This window comes from Lithobates pipiens, unplaced genomic scaffold (assembly GCF_037356315.1).
Source record: "Lithobates pipiens isolate NorthernLeopardFrog02 unplaced genomic scaffold, aLitPip1_a1.2 Scaffold_8, whole genome shotgun sequence".
In the NCBI taxonomy this organism is placed as follows: Eukaryota; Metazoa; Chordata; class Amphibia; order Anura; family Ranidae; genus Lithobates; species Lithobates pipiens.
This window is the reverse complement of record NW_027507903.1, coordinates 11,126,746-11,153,944: the sequence shown is the minus strand read 5'-3', so window position 1 is coordinate 11,153,944 and position 27,199 is coordinate 11,126,746. Positions and strand designations below refer to the sequence as shown.

General features: G+C 44.6%; 2 protein-coding genes across 5 annotated transcripts in view; one reads left to right on the top strand and one right to left on the bottom strand.

Moving 5' to 3' along the window:
* LOC143963883 (dipeptidyl peptidase 8-like) overlaps positions 1-22,867 on the bottom strand; it is a 70,366-nt gene extending 47,499 nt beyond the window's left edge. Inside the window, exons 1-3 of one of the 4 annotated variants that reach the window (XM_077473620.1) lie at positions 22,655-22,867; positions 4,896-5,171; positions 1,945-2,057 (exon numbers count right to left, since the gene is read on the bottom strand). In XM_077473620.1, coding sequence (XP_077329746.1) covers positions 1,945-2,057; positions 4,896-5,171; positions 22,655-22,694 — 429 coding nt within the window. In that variant the 5' untranslated portion in view covers positions 22,695-22,867. Of the gene's footprint in view, positions 1-1,944; positions 2,058-4,895; positions 5,172-10,860; positions 10,987-20,605; positions 20,621-22,654 lie in introns of those variants that run through there. The other 3 variants (XM_077473621.1, XM_077473623.1, XM_077473622.1) reach the window with 3 other exon arrangements.
* A 37-nt stretch (positions 22,868-22,904) lies between these two features.
* The window catches only part of LOC143963884 (very-long-chain (3R)-3-hydroxyacyl-CoA dehydratase-like), a 56,036-nt gene continuing 51,741 nt past the window's right edge, over positions 22,905-27,199 (top strand). The window contains exon 1 of the mRNA XM_077473624.1: positions 22,905-23,121. Coding sequence (XP_077329750.1) covers positions 22,909-23,121 — 213 coding nt within the window. The 5' untranslated portion in view covers positions 22,905-22,908. The remainder of the gene's footprint in view (positions 23,122-27,199) is intronic.

Below are 27,199 nucleotides of genomic sequence, written 5' to 3'. Positions count from 1 at the left end.
TTTTTTATCTAAATTATACATACAAGTGAACTGGTTGGAGGTTTGTTTTCTTTAATAAATGTTTAAATGTAAGACATTTTCTGTATCACTTATTACTTAAGGCTGCTTTCACACTGGAGCGGGCAGGCGTTGACGGTAAAATGCTGCTAGTTTTAGCGGCGCTTTACCGTCATTTTAGCGGCGCTATTCGGCTGTTACCGGGGCACTTATAACCCAGCTAGCGACCGAGGAAGAGGTTAAATGTGCCCGTGGTGCCCATTCATATCAATGGGCAGGAGTGGTGGAGGAGTGTGCTGCTTGCAGGACTTTTTTTTTTTTTTTTTTTTTTTTTTTTTAACATCCTGCCAGCGCATCGCCTCAGTGTGAAAGCACTCGGGGCTTCCACACAGACTGCAGGGGAGCCGTTTTGCAGGCACTTTAACAGACGCTATTTTTAGCCCAAAAGCACCTGAAAAATGCCCCAGTGTGAAAGGTGTATGTTAGATTTTATGAGATGAAGCGGAAAAAGGAAAAAAAAAATTAAAAAAAATTACAAACTGGCCTAACATATCGGCCCAAAAATATCAGCATCATATATTGGCCATCGGCCACCACGATTTCTAAATATCGGCATCGGCCAGAGAAAAACCTATATTGGTCGACCTCTAGTCAGAATACAACAATGCAGCGGGAGGGATTCCCCAACCCACCCCCCCCCCCCCCCCCCCCGGCTGATGGGAGAAAAAAAAATTTGGCGATTTTCTTTACTTACATCTGTGGTTGAAGGATAGAAAATTGCATATTCTATGGCTTGCTTTAGTGTAAGCAAAAGAAAAATAAATTACTGACTGTTGCAGTATTCAACATATCCTAATCACAAGAGTACAGGACACTGAACAGTAGAGCTGCAGAATTCTGGCTAAAATTAGAATCACGATTTTTTTAGCTTAGAATAAAAAGATCACGATTCTGGTGACGTAAAATCTTTCACATTATACAAAAAAAAAAAATGGGCTAACTTTACTGGTTAGTTTTTTTTTTTTAATTCATTAAAATAATTTTTTTTTTTTAAATGCATTTGAAAGACCGCTGCGCAAATACAGTGCGACATAAAATATTGCAACAACCACCATTTTATTCTCTAGGGTGTCTACTAAAAAAATACATAATACAATATATATATAAAATGTTTGGGGGTTCTAAGTAATTTTCTAGCAAAAAAAATGATTTTAACTTGAAACCAACAAATGTCAGAAAAAGGTTTAGTGTTTAAGTTGTCTAACCAAGCCGAGGGCTTTCACTCTGGAGCGGTGCGCTGGTAGGACGGTAAAAAAAAGTCCTGCTAGCAGCATCTTTCGAGTGGTGTATTCATCTCTCCTACCCATTGAAATCGATGGGGCAGCGCGGCTATACCGCCACTGCAGCGACGCTTTGCGCACAGTTTTAACCCCTTTTCGGCTGCTAGCCAGGGTTAAAACCGCCCGCTAGCGGCCGAATACCGCCACTAAAACAACGGTAAAGCGGTGCTAAAAATAGCGCCGCTTTACCGCCGACGCCCACACCGCCCCAGTGTGAAAGGGGCCTAAGAGCTGGGGGGAGGAGGAGTAGAAGCAGCAGCACACTGAACTTTCCAGTGAATGGCTGTGCAGCAGGGACGTATCAGGACAAGTCAGATCGTTGAAGGAGAGCAGGCTGAGCTCCCAGCATAGCTAGAGAACTGACCAAGGTGTGTTCTCCTGCTTAGTGTGGTCCGTTTTTAATAGGAAAGCAGAGGGACTGACAGGAACACCAGGCATTTCACATAAAGGAAGCAATGCAAAGAGAACAGGAGACTTTCTCATACAAGTACAGGGTACAGCAGGCACAGATTAGGTATAATATCATCAATTTAAATGAATCTGAATTTGTCAGACATTATTATGTGTGTAAATACAACAAGTAATTCCCAAATGTCTCATATCTCACCTGAAAGGTATCCAGTAGGGGTTTCCAGGACAGCATGAGAACTGCGCCTCTGTTTATGTTCTTTGGGATCTCAGAGTAGAAGAGTGTATTCTCTCGGTTCTCTCCGGACATCGCTGAAGGGGAAAGAGAAAAAAAAACATATGAGCTAAAGAAGATACCGGACAGCGATGCTTTACACAGATCACATCAATATATCAGATTATTAACCACTTGCTGACCGCCCTATAGCAGGTTTACTGATACAGGGCGGCAGTTCTGCACAGGATCACGTATGTATGTATGTATATATATATATATATATATATATATATATATATATATATATATAAAAATTTATGGAATTTTTATTTATTTTATACTAGTAATGGCTGCAATCAGCGACATATAGCGGGACTGCGATTTTGCGGCAAATCGGACACTAAAGCCTCGTACACGCGATCGGATTTTCCGCAGACAAAGCCTCCGACTTTTGTCCGAAGGAGCGTTGGCCAAAGACTTGTCTTGCATACAAACGGCACAAAATTGTCGGCCAACAAACACGAACGTACTGATGTACTACCTGGAATTTCAGCTCGAGTCCCACCATTTAGGCAACTTCTGCTAATGTCGTGTTTGGGGAGCATTGATTCCGAGCATGCGTGTTTGTACTTTGGACTTTTGTCCGACGGACTTGTGTACACACACTCCGAAAATCAAACAGACCGTAAATTTATAAACCTGCCATCCAACATTTGTCCACGGAAAGTTGGCCAGCAATTGTCTGATGGAGCATACAAACGGTCGGATTTTCCGCCAACAGCCTGTCATCGCCCAATTCCCGTCAGAAAATCCGATGGTGTGCATGAGGCTTAAGTGACACTTTGTGGGAACCAGTGACACGAATACAGCGATCGGCGCTAAAAATATGCACCGTCGCTGTACTAATGACAATGGCTGGGAAGAGGTTAAACATCAAGGAGCGATCAAAGGGTTAAATGTGTGCCTAGCCAGTGTTTGTGTGTACTGCGTGAGGAACTTTTACTAGGGGAAGAGATGGATTTTATTCCCTGCCTAGCAGGAACACAAAATACACACCCCCCCCCCCCCTCCCTCCGTCAGAGCTGAGATCTGCTTTGTTTACATATTTTACTGATGATTGGCAGACGACATCCAACTCCCGAGGCTGGCAGATCGGCTTTGGCTGTGAATAATCAGAAGAGTGCCCCCTGCAGGCGGAACTGCAGAATCACACGTGTGTGTATATATATATATATATATATATATATATATATATATATATATATATATATATATACACACACACACACACACACGATTCTGCACAGAAGAGCCGCCCTGTAGTGTTAAAACTGCTATGGGGCGATCTTTAAGTGGTTAAAGAATGGTACTCTGGAAGAACACATGTCTGTGCACTGGGAGGACACATAAAACACACATCTTGTCTTGCAATTTTCAGTACACAGATATGAAAAGGACCGTGGCAAAAACAAAATTTACTAATTTCGCTAATTGCTACTGATACAAATCCTAATCCTACAAGTATAAAGTACAAGGACAAAGCTTGCAGGCTAAGCTCCCTGGGAAATGTATGGAAATAACTCTCTACAAATGGACTAAGGACTTGTGAATAATGCCATGCAAACATTCTCCTTATGGAGCGTGTACACAAATAGCTATCCTCTTATAGGATAATCTGTCCAATAGGGAACAGCCGGACTAAAGAACGCGATTCCTTCTCAGTCTATACTACTGATAATGTCTGCCAGCTGGTGAACTCTACACTACCTCGTCTATATAGATAATGGACCTTCCCATCTGTGTACTGGGAATTCACACCACGGATCTAAATAATTAAATTCCCAACTAATCATTATTTTAAATGCAAAGAAAAGCATGGATCTCAAACACTAAGGCTGGGTTCACACTATTGCCAATTGGATGCAGATTTCTCCGCATCCAATTCACATGTCAGGAGACTGTGACCGACTCTCTATGGAGCCGGTTCACACACCTCCGGGGCGGCTGATGAGCGGATTGCACAGGAGCCCCGTGCTTCTTCTGGTCCCTTTCAGGTCCGAATTCAGAGCGAAATCGGACCTGAAATGGTGAACAGGGACGCACCGGACCCCTGCTGTGAGCCGCTCCATGCGGCAGTGTGAACCCAGCCTTAATGCCCCTTAGTGACTAAGGGTAAATCAAATGTTAATGCCTAAGCACAATTTTGCAACTTTGACATTTATCAGTAAAACTGTATATATCAGCACAACTACTTTGTGTATCCATGAGGATTATACGGCGTCCTATTCAGGACAAATTGGATTTTCATTTGGTGGTAAATGGTAGTGGATATAGCCTGATTTTTTTTTTTATTATCATCATCAAAGGAAAACTGGCCCACAGTAATAAAAAGAAAAAATAATAAATATATATATATATATATATATATATATATATATATATATATATCTATATCTGCTCAATTTTGGCTAAAATGAGAATCACTTTTTTTGCTTAGAATAAAGATCACGATTCTCGCGGCGTAACATCATCTTTCACATTATACAAAAAAATTGGGCTAACTTTATTTTTTTTTTTTTCATTTCTATTCATTGAAGTGTATTTTTTCCCCCCAAAAAATTGCGTTTGAAAGACCGCTGCGCGGTGAGACATAAAATATTGCAACAATTGCCATTTTATTCCCTAGGGTCCCAAGTAATAAAGGGAGAGGAAAAAAGGAAAGGGAAAAAAAAATGTGTCTTTCTCCCATCAGATATTTTTGCATGAACTGTCGTGATCGGCTCTCAGAAAGCTGTGTACTAAACGATCAGATTATCGGACAATCTCTCCAAAAGCAGTATTGTTATGTCTGATTTTCTCATTGTGTGTACAAGGGCATAACAGGCATCAAACACTCAAAGTCCAATTATAAAAGACAAAGAAGATCTACTTACACATACCCAGATAGTACATTCTATCCGAGTGAGGGCTATCTGGGTCATTCCTCTTTACAAAGGTGAAGCTGTGAGGGGCCTTGGCCATCATATACCCATGGTACTTCCTGGTGTCTGCTAGCAGCTTCCGCATCTGGCTCCATGAATGGCGCTCCACATAGAAGGGGTCTGGCTTGGAGTCTCCCCCGATGGGCTCTGTGCTTCCATGGCTGTTTGCCGACTCAAAAATCTCTACTCCGACCTGCTCAGTCTCCATAGCTGCCGCCATGTTGCATCCTGTGAAAAAAGTACCATTGTCGTCATTTGTAATACAAGCCAACAACCTCTCCCAACCCTTCATCCACATCCATAGACATTACAGACACATCTTCCACTGCCAGTAAATTTAGACATTATTTAGAAAACTGTGAAGGCCACAAGTTTTGATAGTTAAAGTGATAATAAACATACACTATTTAACCAGTTGCAGCTCAGTCTATGGCAAAATGACGCCGGCTGGAGCCTCTCGTGATCCGTGTTGAGGTCATATGATGGCCGCACAGCAGCCCGATCCATCACCGGCTGTGTCCACTGGACACAGCCCATGACTGATCACTGTACTGGCCTGCTGCCGGTACCATGTGATCGATGTAATCAATCACAGCAGGACACATGACAGTTGTAAACAACAGATGGCTTCCTTTCCAAGCCACCCAACGTGTACAATTGTGTTGCTAGCTGTGTCAGCGTGATCATATGGCACATACTGGGCCAATCACAGCCCGTCTGTACCATGTGATTAGCTCTGGCTAATAACAACAAAACAACTAAGGCTGGGTTCCCACTAGTGTGAATTGGATGAGGGGTTTCTTCACATCCAATTCGCATGTCAGGAGATTGTGACCGGCTCTCTATGGAGTCGGTTCACACATCTCTGCAGTGGCTCCGGTGAAAATTGCACAGGAATCATGTGCGTCTTCTGGTCCGTTTCATATCCGAATTCAGCCAAACATTTGAGCTGAAATCGGACCTGAAGCGGTGAACAGGAAAGCACCGTGTGAGCCGCTCCGTGCTGCAATGTGAACCCAGCCTTAATGAATTGATTTCATTCAGTAAAATGCTTGCATAAAGAAATGAAATTCTTTGCTATATGCAAACATAACATGTAAAAAGAATAAAATAAAATCCTGATCACTTTCCCAGAATATTTTAATTAGAAATCGACTGATATTGTTTTTTGGTGCCAATACAATACCGATATTTCGGCCACCTCTCCTGCCGATATTATGTACACTGTCATTTTCAATTTTTTTTTTGTATCACTGTTATCGCTGTCACAAGGAATGTAACCATCCCTTGTGATAGTAATAGGCAGTGACAGGTCCTCTTTATGGAGGGTCTTATAAGACTCCAAACCTCTCCACTGCACTTTAAAAAGTATTCAAAACGTCAAGATCGGCGTTTTTGAATACTTTATATATATTTTTTTTAAACTGGCTCCTTTAAGATGCCAGTAATCTGGGAAGTGATGTCATGACATCGCTTCTGGATTACTAGGTCCAAGACCCGAACGCAGCATTGGATTTGTTTGGGTCTTTGGGCAGCCGGCGGACGGGCCAGCTGCTTGGCTGGTCGGGCCTCCTGGTGGGACGGGCGAGCCTGGGCGAGCGGTGGAAGGATGGCCTCCCGCTGAGCGGCTGCTGACCATCCGCTCTAAAGAACGGTACTGGGCAGAGGCATGCATCACCCCAGTAAAACCCCTTGTAGCAATATCGATCAGTTTTTTGACCGATGCTTCTAAAGAAGTGAATATCGGCCACTGATAATCGGTTGATCCCTAATTATAATGTTACTATGGTAACATTATACTGCTCTGGTCAAAGTGTGTTTTTTTCTTTTTTCTTGTTTGTATTGTCACCAGTCAGTGCCCCTGATCACCGTTATACCCATTTATGATAACGCTTCCCTGCACTGGTGACAGGATGTAAAAAAATTAATTAAGAAAAAATTTCTTCATTTTCCAAAAAATTACAGTTTAAAAACCAGACTAAATAATATTCACAGATTTTGAGTTATTTACACCAAGGAAATGGAGCAGAATACATTTTGGACAAAATTTATGAAGAAAGATTTTGCTTGCATGATTTTGCCGCAATTGGGTTGCTATGAGAAGTAATGGCATCACAAATCCGCATTTGTGATGATTTCAGAGGCCTAGGTTGTGAATGGGGGCTTACTGTAAGCAGGCGGCACAGCGACGTACGGGTACATGACCTTCCTGGTTTTTGGGCACTCATTAGAGCTGGGTGATTTTCACACACAAAAAAAAAAATCTGCGATTGAAAAAAAAATAAAAAATAAACTTGATTCACGATTCTAATCGAGTTTTTTTTTTTTTTTGATGGACACCGCGCCAGTCCTGAGGAGCTGCAGGCAGGAGTTTTTAGGCGAGGCCACGGCTTCGGCATAGTCTGTGGCGCCCAGCCTCGTGGACTAGGCGAAGCCACGGCCTTACCTAAAAACTCAAATCTCAACTCGATTCAAGATTTGAATCGATTTTTTTCCCCAGCCCTAGCGCTCATCCCCTGCTGACCCATGCTGCCGATTGGGCACAACATACATTTGTCAGCAGATTTCAGGCTGCGTTCACGCTTATGTAAATTAGATATGGGTTTCGCCGCATTCAATTCACACCGCAGGAGAATGCGACTTGGCTCTCTATGAAGCCGGTTCACATATCTCCGGAGTGCACTGCTCAGAAAAGCTGTGCATCTTTGGCTCAGTTTCACGGCCGAATTCAGGCAAAGATTTGGCCCTGAAACGGAGAAAGGGTGCACACAGCGTTCCTCTGCGACCCGACCCTTAGCCAATGCCTTTAGCCAAAACCAGCTGATCAACTGCTTCCAATCACACACACACACAGAGCTCTGTGTACAGAAAATAGAGACCTGGCTGTATATTCTCCCTGAAAAGCAGGGAGAAAAAGCAGCCAGATCTGAGCGTACGCACCAAGATTCAGACTGATGCGGGTTAGAAATCGTACGAGTTCAGCTGAACTTGCACAACTTCAAACCGGCAATGCAGCCCGACTTCAGCTGCAATTTGACAGACATCTGTGTTCATGCACAGATGTCTATTCAAATCGCCCCTGAAGTCATATAGGAATACTTTTGGGAATCGGTGTGGCGTCGCACCGATTCAGACGGTGCCGCTGACGCCGATTTGACATGTCAAATCGCATGTCAAAATGGCCCAGTGTGAACGTGGGCTAAAAGCAGCACACATTACACTGGTTAGGTGCACATTCATTGCCCCTCGATGTTCAACCTCTTCCCAGCCAGCGTCATCAGTGCAGTATTATCACCGATCCCTGTATTAGTGTCACCGGCAACGTCAGTGTCAGCACTGTGTGACCCTCGCAGCCAGCGTCAGCACCAGATTGCCCGCCACCCTATCACAGTCCCACTGTAAGTTGCTGATCACCGCCATTACATTATAACGCCTATTAGCTGCGTAAATACCAGTATATATCCCATAGTTTGTAGACGCCAAAAACTTTCACACACACCAATCAATAAAAACTTATTGCGATTTGTTTTATTTATTTTTTTTTACCAAACAAATGTAGCAGAATAAATTTGCCCTAAATTTATGAAGAAAGACTATTTGTTTGCAACATTTTATAAATAGAATTTTTTTTCTTTGTTTTTAAAATTTTTGGTATTTTTTTTTCGTTTGGATCTTTTTTTCTTTTTTTTTTTCTTTTTTTTTTTTTTTTTTAATCTCACGCTTCCCAGGGTAGAGGAGAGATTTCAAGTCTTTTTGACCCCCAGATCTCTCCATGAAGAGGACCGGTCATCCCTTATTTCTATTACAAGGGATGTTTCCATTTCCTATGAATTCTCCTAGGAATTTCGAGGAAATGTAACCTCTTTTTTACTAGGAATAAAAAAAAAAAAAAAGGGGACAGTGTTAAAAATAAAAAGCGACTCCCCCCCCCGCACAGAAGGGAATGCATACATCTGTAAATGGTGTCTGCACCACACATGTGAGGCATCACCACGATCGTTAGAGCGAGAGCAATAATTCTAGTGCTAGATCTCCTCTGTGACTTTAAACGGGTAACCTAGAGTGGGGCTATTTTCTCAAAAAAAAAAAAACTTGATTCACGATTCAAATTTTTTTTTTTTTTTTTGATGGACACCACACCGGTCCTGAGGAGCTGCGGGTCGGAGTTTTTAAGCAAGACCGCAGCTTCAGCCTAGTCCGCAGTGTCCAGCCTCGTGGACTAGGCCAAAGCCGCGGCCTCACCTAAAAACTCAGAGCCGCGCGGTGTCAACGCCGGTCCTGGTGAAAAAAAAAACAAATAGAAATCGATTTGCTGAAATTTTGAATCGATTTGACCTCTCACCTCGATTCAAGATTTAAATCGATTTTTTCCACAGCCCTAAGGTAACCTGCAAAAAAATTTTAGGCATCACCTATGGAGGTTTTTTAAAGTAGCGTAGGTGACTGCCATTCGACGAGCGCGTGCAATTTTGAAACGCAACATGTTTGCTTTGAATTCATTCGGGATACCATCATCCTTTATATTTTACCAAAATAACAGTTTTGTTTTTTTGTTGCACAATTAAACAAATTAAAATGAATTTTTTCGCAAAAAAAAAGTGTTTGAAAAATTGTTGCACAAATACCTTATACTGCGATGATCGCTATTTTACTCTGTAGGGTCTCTGCTAAAAAATATTATATATATACTGTTTGTGGGTTCCGAGTAATTTTATGCAAAATTCATAAATATGATGCAGATTTTTACTTTGATGGGGAGAAATGACAGAATACGCCTGGTAGGGAAGGGGTTAATATGGAGGGAATTTATTACATTTTACTGTTTTGTAGACCCAACAGGAAGAGAGGGGAAATCTCTCCAGACTGAATGAATATGACTCCCCCACCCTCTCCGTTGTCATGGTAAGTTTTACTATCCAAAGTTAAAACAACAAGAGCAGAAGATTTAAAAGATGGAAAGATGAAAAAAAAAAAAAATGACTGAAGGTCCATTTTAACGATTAATCGTTCAGCTTTACACCAATATAAAGTTTAACCTCACGTCCTGTTTTGTAGACCCAACAGGAAGTGAGGGGGGTCCTCTCCTTAGTGAAGGAACACTCCTCAGTTGTCATGGTAACCAGTGTAACGGTTTACCCTCACTTCCTGTCCTGTAGATCCAACAGGAAGTGAAGGAAAATCACTCCAGAGCAAAAGAAAGCTACCCCTCCCCACTTACACTCAGTTGTCAGGGTAATCAGTGTCCCCAATGTAAAGTTTCCCCTCATTTACTCTCTTGTAAATCCAACAGGAAGTGAAGGAATGCCCCCTCCCCCTCAGTTGTCATGGTAACCAGTGCCCCACTGGGTAAAATTTAACCTCATGTCCTGTTTTGTTGACCCAACAGGAAGTGAGGGGAAATCTCCCCAGACCGAAGGGACACCCCCCCTCTCAGTTGTCATAGTAACCAGTGTCCCAAATGTAAAATTTCCCCTGACTTCCTGTCTTGTAGACCCAACAGGAAGTGTGGAGGGGGGGCACTCCAGAGTGAAGGAACCCCTCTCAGCTGTCATGGTAACCTGTGTCCCCCAATTGAACGTTTCCCCTCACTTCCTGCTTTAATGGCAACATCGTTTTAGATTTGTCCTCACTTCCTGTCCTAATGAGAGGATGCAGGAGGGGGGAGGGGTGTGAATCTCCTGGGGGGGGGGGGGACAATAAACAAACACCTGACTGAGGCTCCGACTTTCCTCTATAGAAATGTTCCCGTACAGAGGAGGCGCCATGTCACCGCCACACACCCGGCCCCGGAGGCGTATCAGGGCGGGGGATCCCCCTGTGATCAGCGGAGGCCCCGGCCAGATCCATTGTGAGGAGACTCCCCCCACCTCCGGTGCCCTGTACACCCCCCGGCTCCTCCACCCCACACAGCCCTCACCTAGCATGGAGAAGCGGGCGGGGGAAGAGGCCGGGCCCGGCTCCTATACTCTCTTCTCCCCGGTTATGACTTGGCTTCTCTCTGGCTCCCGGTGCCGCTGCTGCTTCTGGAGCTCTCACTTCCGCTTCCGGGAGAATGACGGCCGCCGGGCGGGGAAGCTGAGGACCCCTGCTGGCTGGAGGCGGCAGCGCACCACCCTGCCCGCCGCACTATTCCCCCATTACTCTGCATAACCATGCATTCATTTTTATTTATATTATTATTATATATTTGTATATCATATTGGAGTGTAAGCTCTTCCGATCAGGGCCCTCCGAACCCCCTTGATTTGTTTTTTTTAACTGTACTGTCCCCCTTTATATTGTAAAGTGATGGGCACAATGTTGCTGCTATATAAATCCTGTATAATAATAATAACAGGAATAATAGTATATTTTATGTTATATTTTATTATATATGAATTTATATAATGTATTAAATATAATATCAATTAAAATCTATATTTTTTATATATTATTTTTTATTATATTAATACTCTATTATATATTATATAATTAAATATAATACAAATTATAGTATAATATAAAATAAAACATAGAATACATAATATTTTATAAAAAAATGTTTTATAAAAAATGAATCTAATATAATATCAATTAAATTCTATATTATATTTTATATATTGATTTGTATTATATTACTCTATAATACTCTAGTACTCTATTCTATATTATATAATTAAACAGAATACAAATTATAGTATAATATAAAATAAAACATAGAATACATTTATATTTTATAAAAAAATATTTTATAAAAAATGAATCTAATATAATATCAATTAAATTCTATATTATATTTTATATATTGATTTGTATTATATTACTCTATAATACTCTATTCTATATTATATAATTAAACATAATACAATATAATATGAGAGAGAGAGAGAGAGAGATCATTTTTTTATATAAAAAAATGAATCAAATATCATATCAATTAAATTCTATATTATCTTGTATATATCATTTTGTATTATATTTTAAATATTATTTTGTATTATATTAAATCATTAAATATAATACAAATTGTAGTATAATATAAAATAAAAAATAATATTATATGTTATTTTAAATAAATGAATCAAATATAATATCAATTAAATTCTATATTATATTGTATATATCATGTTGTATTATTTTAAATATTATTTTGTATTATATTAAATCATTAAATATAATACAAATTGTAGTATAATATAAAATAAAAAATAATATTATATGTTATTTTAAAAAATGAATCAAATATAATATCAATTAAATTCTATATTATATTGTATATATCATGTTGTATTATATTTTAAATATGATTTTGTATTATATTAAATCATTAAATATAATACAAATTGTAGTATAATATAAAATAAAAAGTAATATATTATATTTTATTATAAAAAATAATATCAATTAAATTCTATATTATATTTTATATATTCGTTTGTATTATATTAATACTCTATTATATATTATATCTTTAAATATAATACAAATTATAATATAAAATAAAAAATAGAGTATGTTTTATTATATACAGTTGTGCTCATAAGTTTACATACCCCTGGAGAATTTATGATTTTCTTGGCCATATTTCAGAGAATATGAACAATAAGGCCGCGTACACACGGGCGGATTGTCTGCCCAACTTAGTCCGCTGAACCGTGTTTCAGCGGACAATCCGCTCGTGTGTGGGCTTCAGCGGACTTTTTCAGCGGACAGTCTGACGAACAAAGTCTTACGGAATTTCCGTAAGACAGTCCGTTCAAACTTGGTTTTGTCCGTCCAAACTTGGTTTCAGCGGACAGTCCGCTCGTGTGTAGGCAAGTTGGACGGACTAAGTATGGCGCATGCTCAGAAAGGGTTTACACGGCCGAAGGTTGCATTGCAGTGTATAGGACGTCGTTTTTCTAGTCCCGTCGTACGTGCTGTACACGTCATCACGCACGTTTTCAGCGGACTGTCTGTTCATCGTGTGTGGTCATGCAAATTTTGAACGGACTGTCTGTCGGATTGTCTGCCGAACTTAGTTGGGCAGACAATCCGCCCGTGTGTACGCGGCCTAACACAAACACTTTTCTTTCACTCATGGTCAGTGTTTGCCTGAGGCCATTTATTATCAATCAGCTGCGTTTACTCTTTTTAAATCATCACAACAGAAACTACCCAAATGACCCTGATCAAAAGTTTACATACCCCGGTGATTTTGGCCTGATAACATGCACACAAGTTGACACAAAGGGGTTTGAATGGCTATTAAAGGTAACCGTCCTCATCTGTGATCTGTTTGCTTGTAATTAGTGTGTGTGTATAAAAGGTCAATGCGTTTCTGGACTCCTGACAGACCCTTGCATCTTTCATCCAGTGCTGCACCGACGTTTCTGGATTCTGAGTCATGGGGAAAGCAAAAGAATTGTAAAAAGATCTGTGGGAAAAGGTAGCTGAACTGTATAAACCAGGGAAGGGATATAAAAAGATATCCAAGGAATTGAGAATGCCAATCAGCAGTGTTCAGACTCTGATCAAGAAGTGGAAAATGAGGGGTTCTGTTGAATCCAATCCACGGTCAGGTAGACCAACTAAAATTTCAGCCACAACTGCCAGGAAAATTGTTGGGGATACAAAGAGAAGCCCCACAAATAACTTCAGGCGAAATACAGGACTCTCTGATAACATGTGGTGTGGCTGTTCCAAGATGCACAATAAGGAGGCACTTGAAGAAAGATGGGCTGCATGGTGGAGCCGCCAGAAGAAAGCCATTACTACACAAATGCCACAAAGTATCCCACTTATAATACGCCAAACAGCACAGAGACAAGCCTCAAACCTTCTAGAACAAAGTCATTTGGAGCGATGAGACCAAAATTGAGCTTTTTGGCCACAACCATAAACACTACATTTGGAGAGGAGTCAACAAGGCCTATGATGAAAGGTCCACCATCCCTACTGTGAAACACGGAGGTGGATCGCTGATGTTTTGGGGATGTGTGAGCTACAAAGGCACAGGAAATTAGGTCCAAACTGATGGAAAGATGAATGCAGTATATTATCAAAAAATACTGGAGGAACATTTGCATTCATCAGCCAGGAAGCTGCGCATGGGACGTACTTGGACATCCCAACATGACAATGGTACAAAACACAAGGCCAAGTCCACCTGTCATTGGCTACAGCAGAATAAAGTGAAGGTTGTGGAGTGGACATCTCCGTCTCCTGACCTCAATATCATTGAGCCCCTCTGGGGAGATCTCAGACGTGCCGTTCATGCAAAACAGCCCAAGAATTTACAGGAACTGGAGGCTTTGTGCCAAGAGGAACGGGCAGCTTTACCATCTGAGAAGATAAAGAGCCTCATCCACAAATACCACAAGAGACTTCAAGCTGTCATTGATGTTAAAGGGGTTGTAAAGGTTCGTGTTTTTTACCTTAAAGTGGTTGTATACCCTTTTTTGTAACTTTTACCTACAGGAAAGCCTATAATAAGGCTTACCTGTAGGTAAAAAAAATATCTCCTAAACCTGTACGATTTAGGAGATATTCCCCTCGGTATGCGCCGCTGACTGCAGCGGCGCATGCGCACGAGGGGATTCTCGGCCTGAAAATCCGGCAGTGGTCGGCGGCCGGAAAGAAATCTCCCGCGCGCATTGGAGTGACGATATCGTGGCTCCGGCCACTCACAGCGCCGGAGCCGCGATACCCGGAAGAAACACAGAGGGAGCATGTCAGCTCCCTCGGCGTGGATCGTGCCAGATGTCGGGGCCTCGTTCTAAGATAAGTATTTCATAATGAGCTAGTAGGCGGTGCATACTAGCTCATTATGCCTTTTGCTTTGCAGGTGTTAAAAAAAAAAATAGCGGGTTTACTACCGCTTTAATACATCCTATCAGTGGCGTAGCATGGGTTGTCAGCACCCGGGGCAAGGCAAGTAATCTGCGCCCCCCTAACCTGCGGACTTTTAGCACTCCAAGTCCCTTCCAACAATACAATAGTACTACTACTGACCAACCAGATTGCTTTTCTGACCATTACACACTACACTGACCACTATACTATACTGTCCACTACACTGAGAACTATACTAACCACTATACTGAGAACTATACCGTACACTACACTGAGAACTATACTAACCACTATACTGAGAACTATACTGTACACTACACTGACCCCTATACTATCCACTACACTGAGAACTACACTGACCACTATACCGTACACTACACTGACCACTATACTGTCCACTGTACTATCCACTATACTACACTGACAACTATACTACACTGGCCACTATACTACACTACACTGGCCACTATACTATACTGTCCACTACACTGACCACCATACTACACTACACTGACCACCATACTATACTGTCCACTACACTGAGAACTACACTGATCATTATACTACACTACACTGACCACCATACTACAAACCATACTACACTACACTTTCCACCATACCACTGACTGACCACCATACTACACTACACATCATACTACACTATACTAACTGACCACCATACTATACTATTCTCTCTCGCTCTCTCCCTGTACTCTCTCTGTTCTCTCTTCTCTCTCTCATCTAATCTCTCTCTCTTCTCTAGGCTCACTCTCTCTATTCTCTGTCTGTCTCTCTATTCTATCTTCTCTTGGTTCCGTCTCTCTATTCTCTCTCTGTCTCTCTCTCTATTCTCTGTCTTCTCTTGGTTCTCTATCTCTCTTCTCTTTGTCTCTCTCTCTATTCTCTCTATTCTCTCTCTCTTGTCCTGCATCGGTCCGGATATGATATCAGAGGAGATAGGTGATATGAGGAGCCTGGAGAAGACAACTCACGTTTTTGCTTCTCTCCAGTGTCCGGCGCAGCGCTCTGTGATAGGGTGGGAAGGGGGTCATGTGCAGAGGCGGGACTTCAGGATCGATCACGGACAGGCCAGCCCTACGCCGCCCATACGCCCAATGACAGGGCACCGGACACTTAACATGGCGGCCGGAACTCCAGGGACACAGGCATTCAAATTAGGAGGAGATAGCAGCAGTGAGTGACACATACCGACGCAGTAGCGCCCCCCTAAATGACGCGCCCGGGGCCACGGCACCCCTGAAACACCCCCCCACACTACGCCACTGCATCCTATGCATTAAGGTGAAAAAACGCCTGGCAGTGACCCCCCCACCCCGTTTTACTTACCTGAGCCCTAGAACTTGACTCGGCGGGGGGGGGGGGGGGCGCTCTCTCTCTCTGCCCAGGGTTCTTGATTGGATAGATTGATAGTAGCGCAGCCATTGGCTCCCGTTGCTGTCAATCAAATTAGAGGTCGACCGATATATTGGCCGATATTTGCCGTATTTTAATTAATCGGCATCGGTCGATTGTGCTGATAAAAAGGCAGATTTAGAACTACATTGTGACTTGGAAATGACTTCTGTAATAGAAGTCAGTGTGAGTTGCCATAGAAACGACTTTCCTCCTCTCTGGGCAGGCTGCCAAGAAAAGAGCAAAAAAGATACAATGTTTACACTTCTGAATGAATGAAGTCATCTCAGTGTGTAAAGTTCTCAGTTTAACCATTTAAAGACTAAATCTTTTCTGACACTTGTTGCTTACAAGTAAAAATCCTGTATTTTCTGCCAGAAAATCACTTAAACCCCCCCAAAAAATTATATATATATTTTTTAGCAGAGATCCTAGGGAATAAAATAGCGGTTGTTGCAATATTTTATGTCACACGGCATTTGCACAGAGGTCTTTCAAATGCATTTTTTTGGGAAAAAAATACACTATTTAAAAAAAAAAAAAAAGTTTAAAAACAGTAAAGTTAGCCCATTTTTTTTTCGTCCAAAAGTTTTGACTACCTGTTTTTATTTAATGTATAGGTTTTTTTTTTTTTTTTATCTAAATCATACATACAAGTAAACTGATTGGAGGTTTGTTTTGTTTAATAAATGTTTAAATGTAAGAGATTTTCTGTATCACTTATGAAGGCTGCTTTCACACTGGAGCGGGCAGGCGTTGATGGTAAAACGCTGCAAGTTTTAGCGGCTCTTTACCATCATTTTAGCGGTGCTATTCGGCTGCTAGTGGGGCACATATAACCCAGCTAGCGGCCGAGGAAGAGGTTAAATGCGCCCGTGAAGCACCGTTGCCAAATCGCATTGCATGCGCTTCGGCAGTGGTGCCCATTCATATCAATGGGCAGGAGTGGTGGAGGAGCGGTATACACCACTCCAAACGTGCTGCTTGCAGGACTTTTTTTTTTAAGATCCTGCCAGCGCATCGCCTCAGTGTGAAAGCACTTTGTCTTTCACACAGACTGCAGAGGAGGCATTTTGCAGGCACTTTACAGGCACGATTTTTAGCCCAAAAGCGCCTGAAAAACGCCCCAGTGGGAAAGGTGTGTTAGATTTTATGAGATCAAGGGGGATTAAAAAAAAAAGGAAAATAAATGAATAAAATCGGCCTAACATATCGGCCCAAAAAAATCGGCATCATATACCGGCCATCGGCCGCCATGATTTCTAAATATCAGCATCGGCCAGAGAAAAACCCATATCGGTCGACCTCTAAATCAAATCCAATGACGCGGGAGCCGGGGGGGGCGTGGCCGAGTCATACATTCGGCGGACAGAAATGCTGGACTCGGGAGCGTGCCTGCAAGGTGACCCCCTCGGGAGAGCGCTTCTCCTAAGGGGGTTATCTGATGTGGGGAGGAGCCGAGAGAGCCACCGAGGGACCCCAGATCGGGGGCCACTGTGCAAAACAAGCTGTTATTTAAAGCGGGAGTCCGCCGGGACTCCGCGTTTTTTTTTTTTTTTTTAAAAGCCAGCAGCTACAAATACTGCAGCTGCTGACTTTTAAAATAATGACACTTACCTGTCCAGCGCGCCCGCTCTAGATCGTCACTTGGGTGCTGCCGCCGCCATCTTGGGTATGGGAATCAGGAAGTGGAGCCTTTCGGCTTCATTTCCCGGTTCCCTACTGCGCATGCGCGAGCCGCGCTGCGCAATAAGGACGGTCCCCGCTGCCTCTGGGATCTGTGTGTTTCCCAGCAGGCAGCGGGGCACTTGCGGAAGGGGGCGGGCACTTGCGGAAAGGGGCGTAATCTATGCCCCTTTCTGCAGAGAGCTATCCCGGAAGTGGGTGCAGTTACCTGGATTATCCAGGTAACTGCACCCCCTCCCCCCTGAAAGGTGCCAATTGTGGCGCCGGAGGGGGGGAGGATTCCGATGAGCGGAAGGTCCATTTTAGGGTGGACCTCCGCTTTAACTGCTTCCGGACCAGCCGCTGCAGTTTTACTGCGGCACGCTGGCTCCCCTGCACAAAATCACATTACTGTACCTGATCTCTCAGGCGTGCACTGCACACCAACCGCGCAATTGTCAGTTAAAGTAACGCAGTGCTGAATCGCAAAAAGTGGTCAGGAAAAGTGGTCAGGAAGGGGGGTAAAATCTTATGGGGCTGAAGTGGTTAAGAAAACAAAAAACTACCCCTTACAATCACTTTATAGGGGCAATACTCGAAATGAAGAACTGGGGTATGTAAACTTTTGATCAGGGTCATTTGGGTAGTTTCTGTTGTCATTATGATTTAAAAAGAGTAAACACAGTTGATTGATAATAAATGGCTTCAGCCAAACACAAACCATGAGTGAAAGAAAAGTTTTTGTGTTATCATTCATATTCTCTGAAAAATGGCCAAGAAATCATAAATTCTGCCAGGGGTATATAAACTTATGAGCACAACTGTTTTATTTTATTTAAAAAATTATCAAATGTAATATGAATTAAATTCTATATTATTTTTTATATATTATTTTGTATTATATTAATACTCTATTACATAATTAAATATGATACAACTTATAGTATAACAAAAATAAAATATATTATATAAAAATGTATCAAATCTAAATACAATTTTTAGATTACATTGTATTATATTATATATTATGTTATTTATTATATTAATTCATAATATATTTATCTTCTATTTTATATCATATTATACATAACCATTAAATATATTGCAAACTATAGAATAGTATAATATACAATATAGATTATTTTGCATTCAAATTTTTAGTATGTTATATATTTTATTTTACATAGTTTCACATCATATTTATATTCTATTTTATATTAAATATAATATAATACAAATTATAGTAAAAATATATATATATTTTTTTTATATTATGTCATACATCAGTAGTCTCCAAACTTCGGTCCCGGGGGACAGATGCGGCCCTTTGCTTGTTTATATCTGGCCCTTGCGGCGCTATTTTGTTTGCTGATACCAATGATGGGGCACTATTCCTCCCACTGACACCAATGATGGGGCACTATTCCTCCCACCGATACCAATGATGGGGCACTATTCCTCCCACCGATACCAATGATGGGGCACTATTCCTCCCACTGACACCAATGATGGGGCACTATTCCTCCCACCGATACCAATGATGGGGCACTATTCCTCCCACCGATACCAATGATGGGGCACTATTCCTCCCACCGATACCAATGATGGGGCACTATTCCTCCCACCGATACCAATGATGGGGCACTATTCATCCCACCGATACCAATGATGGGGCACTATTCCTCCCACCGATACCAATGATGGGGCACTATTCATCCCACCGATACCAATGATGGGGCACTATTCATCCCACCGATACCAATGATGGAGCACTATTCCTCCCACCGATACCAATGATGGGGCACTATTCCTCCCACCGATACCAATGATGGGGCACTATTCATCCCACCGATACCAATGATGGGGCACTATTCATCCCACCGATACCAATGATGGAGCACTATTCCTCCCACCGATACCAATGATGGGGCACTATTCCTCCCACTGATACCAATGATGGAGCACTATTCCTCCCACCGATACCAATGATGGGGCACTATTCCTCCCACCGATACCAATGATGGGGCACTATTCATCCCACCGATACCAATGATGGAGCACTATTCCTCCCACTGACACCAATGATGGAGCACTATTCCTCCCACCGATACCAATGATGGGGCACTATTCCTCCCACCGATACCAATGATGGGGCACTATTCCTCCCACCGATACCAATGATGGAGCACTATTCCTCCCACCGATACCAATGATGGGGCACTATTCCTCCCACCGATACCAATGATGGGGCACTATTCCTCCCACCGATACCAATGATGGGGCACTATTCCTCCCACCGATACCAATGATGGAGCACTATTCCTCCCACCGATACCAATGATGGGGCACTATTCCTCCCACTGACACCAATGATGGAGCACTATTCCTCCCACCGATACCAATGATGGGGCACTATTCCTCCCAATGATACCAATGATGGGGCACTATTCCTCCCACTGACACCAATGATGGGGCACTATTCCTCCCACCGATACCAATGATGGAGCACTATTCCTCCCACTGACACCAATGATGGGGCACTATTCCTCCCACTGACACCAATGATGGGGCACTATTCCTCCCACTGACACCAATGATGGGGCACTATTCCTCCCACTGATACCAATGATGGGGCACTATTCCTCCCACTGACACCAATGAAATTATAGATGATATTTTTTCATATTATATTTATATTGATAAAGAATTTTCTATTTTTTTAGCCATCATCAGCCCTCTGGGCAGCAAAGTTTATTTCTAGTATAGAATACCTGTGTTGGGAGGACTGATGATGGGAATACCTGTGTCGGGAGGACTGATGGTGGGAATACCTGTGTTGGGAGGACTGATGATGGGAATACCTGTGTTGGGAGGACTGATGATGGGAATACCCGTGTTGGGAGGACTGATGATGGGAATACCTGTGTTGGGAGGACTGATGGTGGGAATACCTGTGACTGGAGGACTGATGATGGGAATACCTGTGATTGGGAGGACTGATGGTGGGAATACCTGTGTTGGGAGGACTGATGATGGGAATACCTGTGTTGGGAGGACTGATGATGGGAATACCTGATCACCAATGATGAGGCACTATTCCTCCCACTGACACCAATGATGGGGCACTATTTCTCCCACTGACACCAATGATGGGGTACTAATCCTCCCACTGACACCAATGATGGGGGCACTATTCCTCCCACTGACACCAATGATGGGGCACTATTCCTCCCACTGACACCAATGATGGGGCACTATTCCTCCCACTGACACCAATGATGGGGCACTATTCCTCCCACTGACACCAATGATGGGGCACTATTTCTCCCACTGACACCAATGATGGGGTACTAATCCTCCCACTGACACCAATGATGGGGCACTATTCCTCCCACCGACACCAATGATGGGGCACTATTCCTCCCACTGACACCAATGATGGGGCACTATTCCTCCCACTGACACCAATGATGGGGCACTATTTCTCCCACTGACACCAATGATGGGGTACTAATCCTCCCACTGACACCAATGATGGGGCACTATTCCTCCCACTGACACCAATGAAATTATAGATGATATTTTTTCATATTATATTTATATTGATATAGAATTTTCTATTTTTTTAGCCATCATCAGCCCTCTGGGCAGCAAAGTTTATTTCTAGTATAGAATCCCTGTGTTGGGAGGACTGATGGTGGGAATACCTGTGTTGGGAGGACTGATGGTGGGAATACCTGTGTTGGGAGGACTGATGGTGGGAATACCTGTGATTGGAGGACTGGTGATGGGAGGACTGATGATGGGAATACCTGTGTTGGGAGGACTGGTGATGGGAATACCTGTGTTGGGAGGACTGATGGTGGGAATACCTGTGATTGGGAGGACTGATGGTGGGAATACCCGTGTTGGGAGGACTGATGATGGGAATACCTGTGATTGGGAGGACTGATGGTGGGAATACCCGTGTTGGGAGGACTGATGGTGGGAATACCTGTGATTGGGGGACTGATGATGGGAATACCTGTGATTGGAGGACTGATGATGGGAATACCTGTGTTGGGAGGACTGATGGTGGGAATACCTGTGTTGGGAGGACTGATGGTGGGAATACCTGTGATTGGAGGACTGATGGTGGGAATACCTGTGATTGGAGGACTGATGGTGGGAATACCTGTGATTGGGAGGACTGATGATGGGAATACCTGTGTTGGGAAGACTGATGATGGGAATACCTGTTATTGGAGGACTGATGGTGGGAATTACTGTGTTGGGAGGACTGATGATGGGAATACCTGTGATTGGAGGACTGATGATGTGAATACCTGTGATTGGAGGACCGATGATGGGAATACCTGTGTTGGGAAGACTGATGATGGGAATACCTGTGTTGGGAGGACTGATGATGGGAGTACCTGTGTTGGGAGGACTGATGGTGGGAATACCTGTGATTGGAGGACTGATGATGGGAATACCTGTGTTGGGAAGACTGATGGTGGGAATACCTGTGTTGGGAGGACTGATGATGGGAGTACCTGTGTTGGGAGGACTGATGGTGGGAATACCTGTGATTGGAGGACTGGTGATGGGAGGACTGATGGTGGGAATACCTGTGATTGGAGGACTGGTGATGGGAGGACTGATGGTGGGAATACCTGTGTTGGGAAGACTGATGGTGGGAATACCTGTGTTGGGAGGACTGATGATGGGAGTACCTGTGTTGGGAGGACTGATGGTGGGAATACCTGTGATTGGAGGACTGGTGATGGGAGGACTGATGGTGGGAATACCTGTGATGGGAGGACTGATGATGGGAATACCTGTGTTGGGAGGACTGATGAATGGAGCTTTTCTCAGCATTGCCCGGATCAGGCCCGTCCCCGGTGATGATGTAATGAGGAGCGGTCAGGGTGTCACTTCCATTCCCGGGGACAGAGGATGCTCCGTCACAATATCACTCCGGAGGTGACTTCGGATGCGGATTGGTGTTTGCTGAAATTCGCCTCCCTTCTGCCCAGGTAACCAAGTACTGTTTTTTTTTCCCTTAGTCAAGATGGCCGCCCCGGGTCATGTCATGCCCTCACTCATCATGGCGGACGGAAGTGACTGGTTTGCCCTTATGTGGGATGGACGGCTGAACTTCTCCCCGCCCGCCTGCAGGTGGTGCACTGACAGCTCGGCCGGTGTGTGTCAGTCGGTGAGCGGAAAGATGAGTCTGACCCCTCCGGTGTTCTGGGCGCAGCGGCACCGGGAGATCTACCTGAGGGTGGAGCTCAGCGACGTACAGGTACTGAGGGGAGGGGATTATATATGCAATGAGGGGGCTACAGAGTGTGACCTCCCCATATCACCTGAGTGCAATACAGAGGAGAGGACAAAGCGGGAGAGGGAGATGGGGATGGAGGTAGGGGTGTATGGGGATGGGGATGGAGATGGGGGATGGAAGTAGGGGTGTGGAGATGGGGATGGAAGTAGGGGTGTATGAGGGTGCAGGTGGAGATGGGGATGGAAGTAGGGGTGTGGAGGTGGAGATGGAGGTAGGGGTGTGGAGATGGAAGTAGGGGTGGGGAGGTGGAGATGGAAGTAGGGGTGTGGAGATGGAAGTAGGGGTGTATGGGGATGGAAGTAGGGGTGTGGAGATAGTAATAGGGGTGTATGAGGATGGAGGTGGAGATGGAAGTAGGGGTGTGGAGAGGGAGGTGGGGATGGAAGTAGGGGTGTGGAGAGGGAGGTGGGGATGGAAGTAGGGGTGTGGAGAGGGAGGTGGGGATGGAAGTAGGGAGGTGGAAGTAGGGGGGTGGAGATGGAGGTAGGGATATGGAAGTAGGGGTGCGGAGATGGAGGTAGGGATGCGGAGATGGAGGTAGGGATGCGGAGATGGAGATGGAAGTAGGGGTGGGGAGGTGGAAGTGGAGCTGGAAGTAGGGGTGGGGAGGTGGAGATGGAAGTAGGGGTGTATGGGGATGGAAGTAGGGGTGTGGAGATGGTAATAGGGGGTGTATGAGGATGCAGGTGGAGGTGGTGATGGAAGTAGGGGGGTGGAGGTGGAAGTAGGGGTGTATGAGGATGGAGGTGGAGATGGGGATGGAAGTAGGGGTGTGGAGATGGAAGTAGGGGGGTGGAGGTGGAAGTAGGGGTGTATGAGAATGGAGATGGGGATGGAAGTAGGGGGGTGGAGGTAGGTGTGTATGGGGGTGGAGATGGAAGTAGGGGTGTATGAGGATGGAGGTGGAGATGGAGATGGAAGTAGGGGGGTGGAGGTGGAAGTAGGGGTGTATGAGGATGCAGGTGGAGGTGGGGATGGAAGTAGGGGGGTGGAGATGGAGGTAGGGGTTGATGGGGGTGGAAGTAGGGGTGTGGAGATGGAAGTGGGGGTGTATGAGGATGCAGGTGGAGGTGGGGATGGAAGTAGGGGGTGGAGGTGGAAGTAGGGTGTATGAGAATGGGGATGGAAGTAGGGGGTGGAGGTAGGTGTGTATGGGGGTGGAGATGGAAGTAGGGGTGTATGAGGATGGAGGTGGGGATGGAAGTAGGGGGGTGGAGGTGGAGATGGAGGTAGGGGTGTATGGGGGTGGAAGTAGGGGTGTGGAGATGGAAGTAGGGGTGTATGGAGGATGCAGGTGAAGGTACAGAGATGGGTGTAGATGGAAGGAGGTTTGTAGAGAGACATCCAACACATCAGAGTTGTCACCTGAATATCCACACCGGAGATGAGGGGAAATCTCAGTGGGGGGGGCACAACTTTTATGTTTTTATTCTATGTTGTCTATGAGGGTCTGACTCTTTCCTGTGCCTTCCTGTAAGCTTTGACTCGACCCCCAAATGTACCCTCCTAATTATGTGTGCCCGATGGTTGTCTCCTCGCTGCTTCTGGGTCTCTCCCGGATTTTATGTGGAATGTTTCTATTAAATGATGACACGTCATCCGATGCAAATTTAAATTTTATTTGCAAACTTATCAGTCCGCCTGTCTTCTCCTTTTGTTGGTACAAGCAGCAGATATAACTCGGTGCACAGCGGAATGACGGGTGTGAGGACGGGGTGTACGCTGTGCGGACTGTGCTGGAGTCAGAGATGACGTAGAAACCCAAATCCACTCCACTTCTAGGGGTGCATATATATATATAATATTTTCTCTCTCTCACACTTCAGTTCACCCAATGAGAGTGCGGGTATATTTATTTCGTGCCAACAGGGGTGGGGGGGAATGTTATTGGACTTTTTCCTGTTTTGAGTGAATATTTTTCATTCGTTTTAAATGGAAAATGCCACATTTGTCCCCTCGATAGACTTTCCTATGATACGGAGATTTAATAAAACTGGAGCAGAGTCTGATGCAGCTGAGCACGGCAACCAATCGGCTTTTAACTTCAGTTTGTTCAATGCATTGCCAATAGAACCTGGAAGCTGATTGGTTACTATGAACAGCTGCACCAGATTTCTTGTGTGCCCCAATTTTAGTTAATCTCCCCCTTGGTGTCCCCTAGTAGCCAAATATGGCATTTTCCATTTTTAACCACTTCCAGGCCCAATTCGGACATTCCTCTCCTACATGTCAAAAATCAGAATTTCTTTTTGCTCGAAAACCCAAAAAAATAAATAAATTTACACTGTTATACAAGCTGTACACTCACTACTTTACATTGTAGACAAGTGTCATTTCTTCAGTGTTGTCACATGAAAATATAGAAGAAAATATTTACAATAATGTGAGGAGTGTACTCACTTTTGTGAGATGCTGTGTGTGATATGTATATATTAGGGCTGTGGGAATTAAGAATTAATTCCTCGATTAATCGTAATTTTTTTTTGATCTATCAAAATACTCGCCTCTCCGCCGGCTTCCGGGTCTTCAGGGATTTCCGTCGGAGATTCGGTGACATCACGGACATCGACGTCACCGGACTCCTCCCCCTTCCCCAAGTGCCTCCGTCTGCTAACAAAGGGAAGGGGGGAGGAGTCCGGTGACGTTGAAGTTCTGATTGAACGTAACTCGTACGGGGGGAGGAGCTACGCATGACATCACCCGCTGCCACCCTACGGAACTAACACGGTTGTCGGCTTTACATGCTGTGTTTTTATCATCTTTATGTGAGTAGTTTGTGTTTGAACACAAAAATGAAATCTTGTACTTAAGCGGTGAGCACTTGGGTAGAAAGAAAAGATCTATGACCCGGCGTCCTTGCTGAGATCTAAGGAGACGTGAGAGAAGTTTATGGTTCGTGTTAACCCCTTTTGATACCCGCTTGCATGACCACCTGTTTGCACAGGGGTCCATGCCATAAGGTGAGAGTGATTAGTAAGACCGGAGGTGGAGGGATTGTCACACTACTGTGGGGGAAAAAAATGACTTGCGTCAGTGCTACAGTTTACATTTAAAACATATTTGTGTGAACTGTGAAGTTGAGTCATGGATTGTGGAAACTAACTAGTGTCGGGTGATTGTATATAGTGTTTACCACGGACTAATGCAGAGCTGCAATGCAAGGAGATCAGCTAAAAGTAGTTGGATCTGTATGTGTGTTTTTATAATTTAATCAAAATTAGTCGATTAAAAAAAAAATCTATTAATAGAACACGAAAATTTTAATCAGTAACAGCCCCCCCTCCCTCTCTCCCCCCCCTCCCTCTCTCTCCCCCCCCTCCCTCTCTCTCCCCCCCCTCCTCTCTCTCCCCCCCCTCCTCTCTCTCCCCCCCCCTCCTCTCTCTCCCCCCCCCTCCTCCTCTCCTCCCCCCCCCCCCTCCTCTCTCTCCCCCCCCCCTCCTCTCTCTCCCCCCCTCCTCTCTCTCCCCCCCCCTCCTCTCTCTCCCCCCCCCCTCCTCTCTCTCCCCCCCCTCCTCCTCTCCCCCCCTCCTCTCTCTCCCCCCCCTCCTCTCTCTCCCCCCCCTCCTCCTCTCTCTCTCCCCCCCTCTCTCCCCCCTCCCCTCTCTCCCCCCCTCCTCTCTCTCCCCCCTCCTCTCTCTCCCCCCTCTCTCTCTCTCCCCCCTCCTCTCTCTCCCCCCTCCTCTCTCTCCCCCCTCCTCTCTCTCCCCCCTCCTCTCTCTCCCCCCTCCTCTCTCTCCCCCCCTCCTCTCTCTCCCCTCCCTCCTCTCTCTCTCCCTCCCTCCTCTCTCTCTCCCCCCCCTCCTCTCTCTCCCCCCCTCCTCTCTCTCCCTCCCTCCTCTCTCTCTCCCTCCCTCCTCTCTCTCTCCCCCCCTCCTCTCTCTCCCCCCTCCTCTCTCTCCCCCCCTCCTCTCTCTCCCCCCTCCTCTCTCTCCCCCCTCCTCTCTCTCCCCTCCTCTCTCTCCCCCCCCTCCCTCTCTCCCTCCCTCCTCTCTCTCCCCCCTCTCTCTCTCTCTCTCTCTCTCTCTCTCTCTCCTCTCCT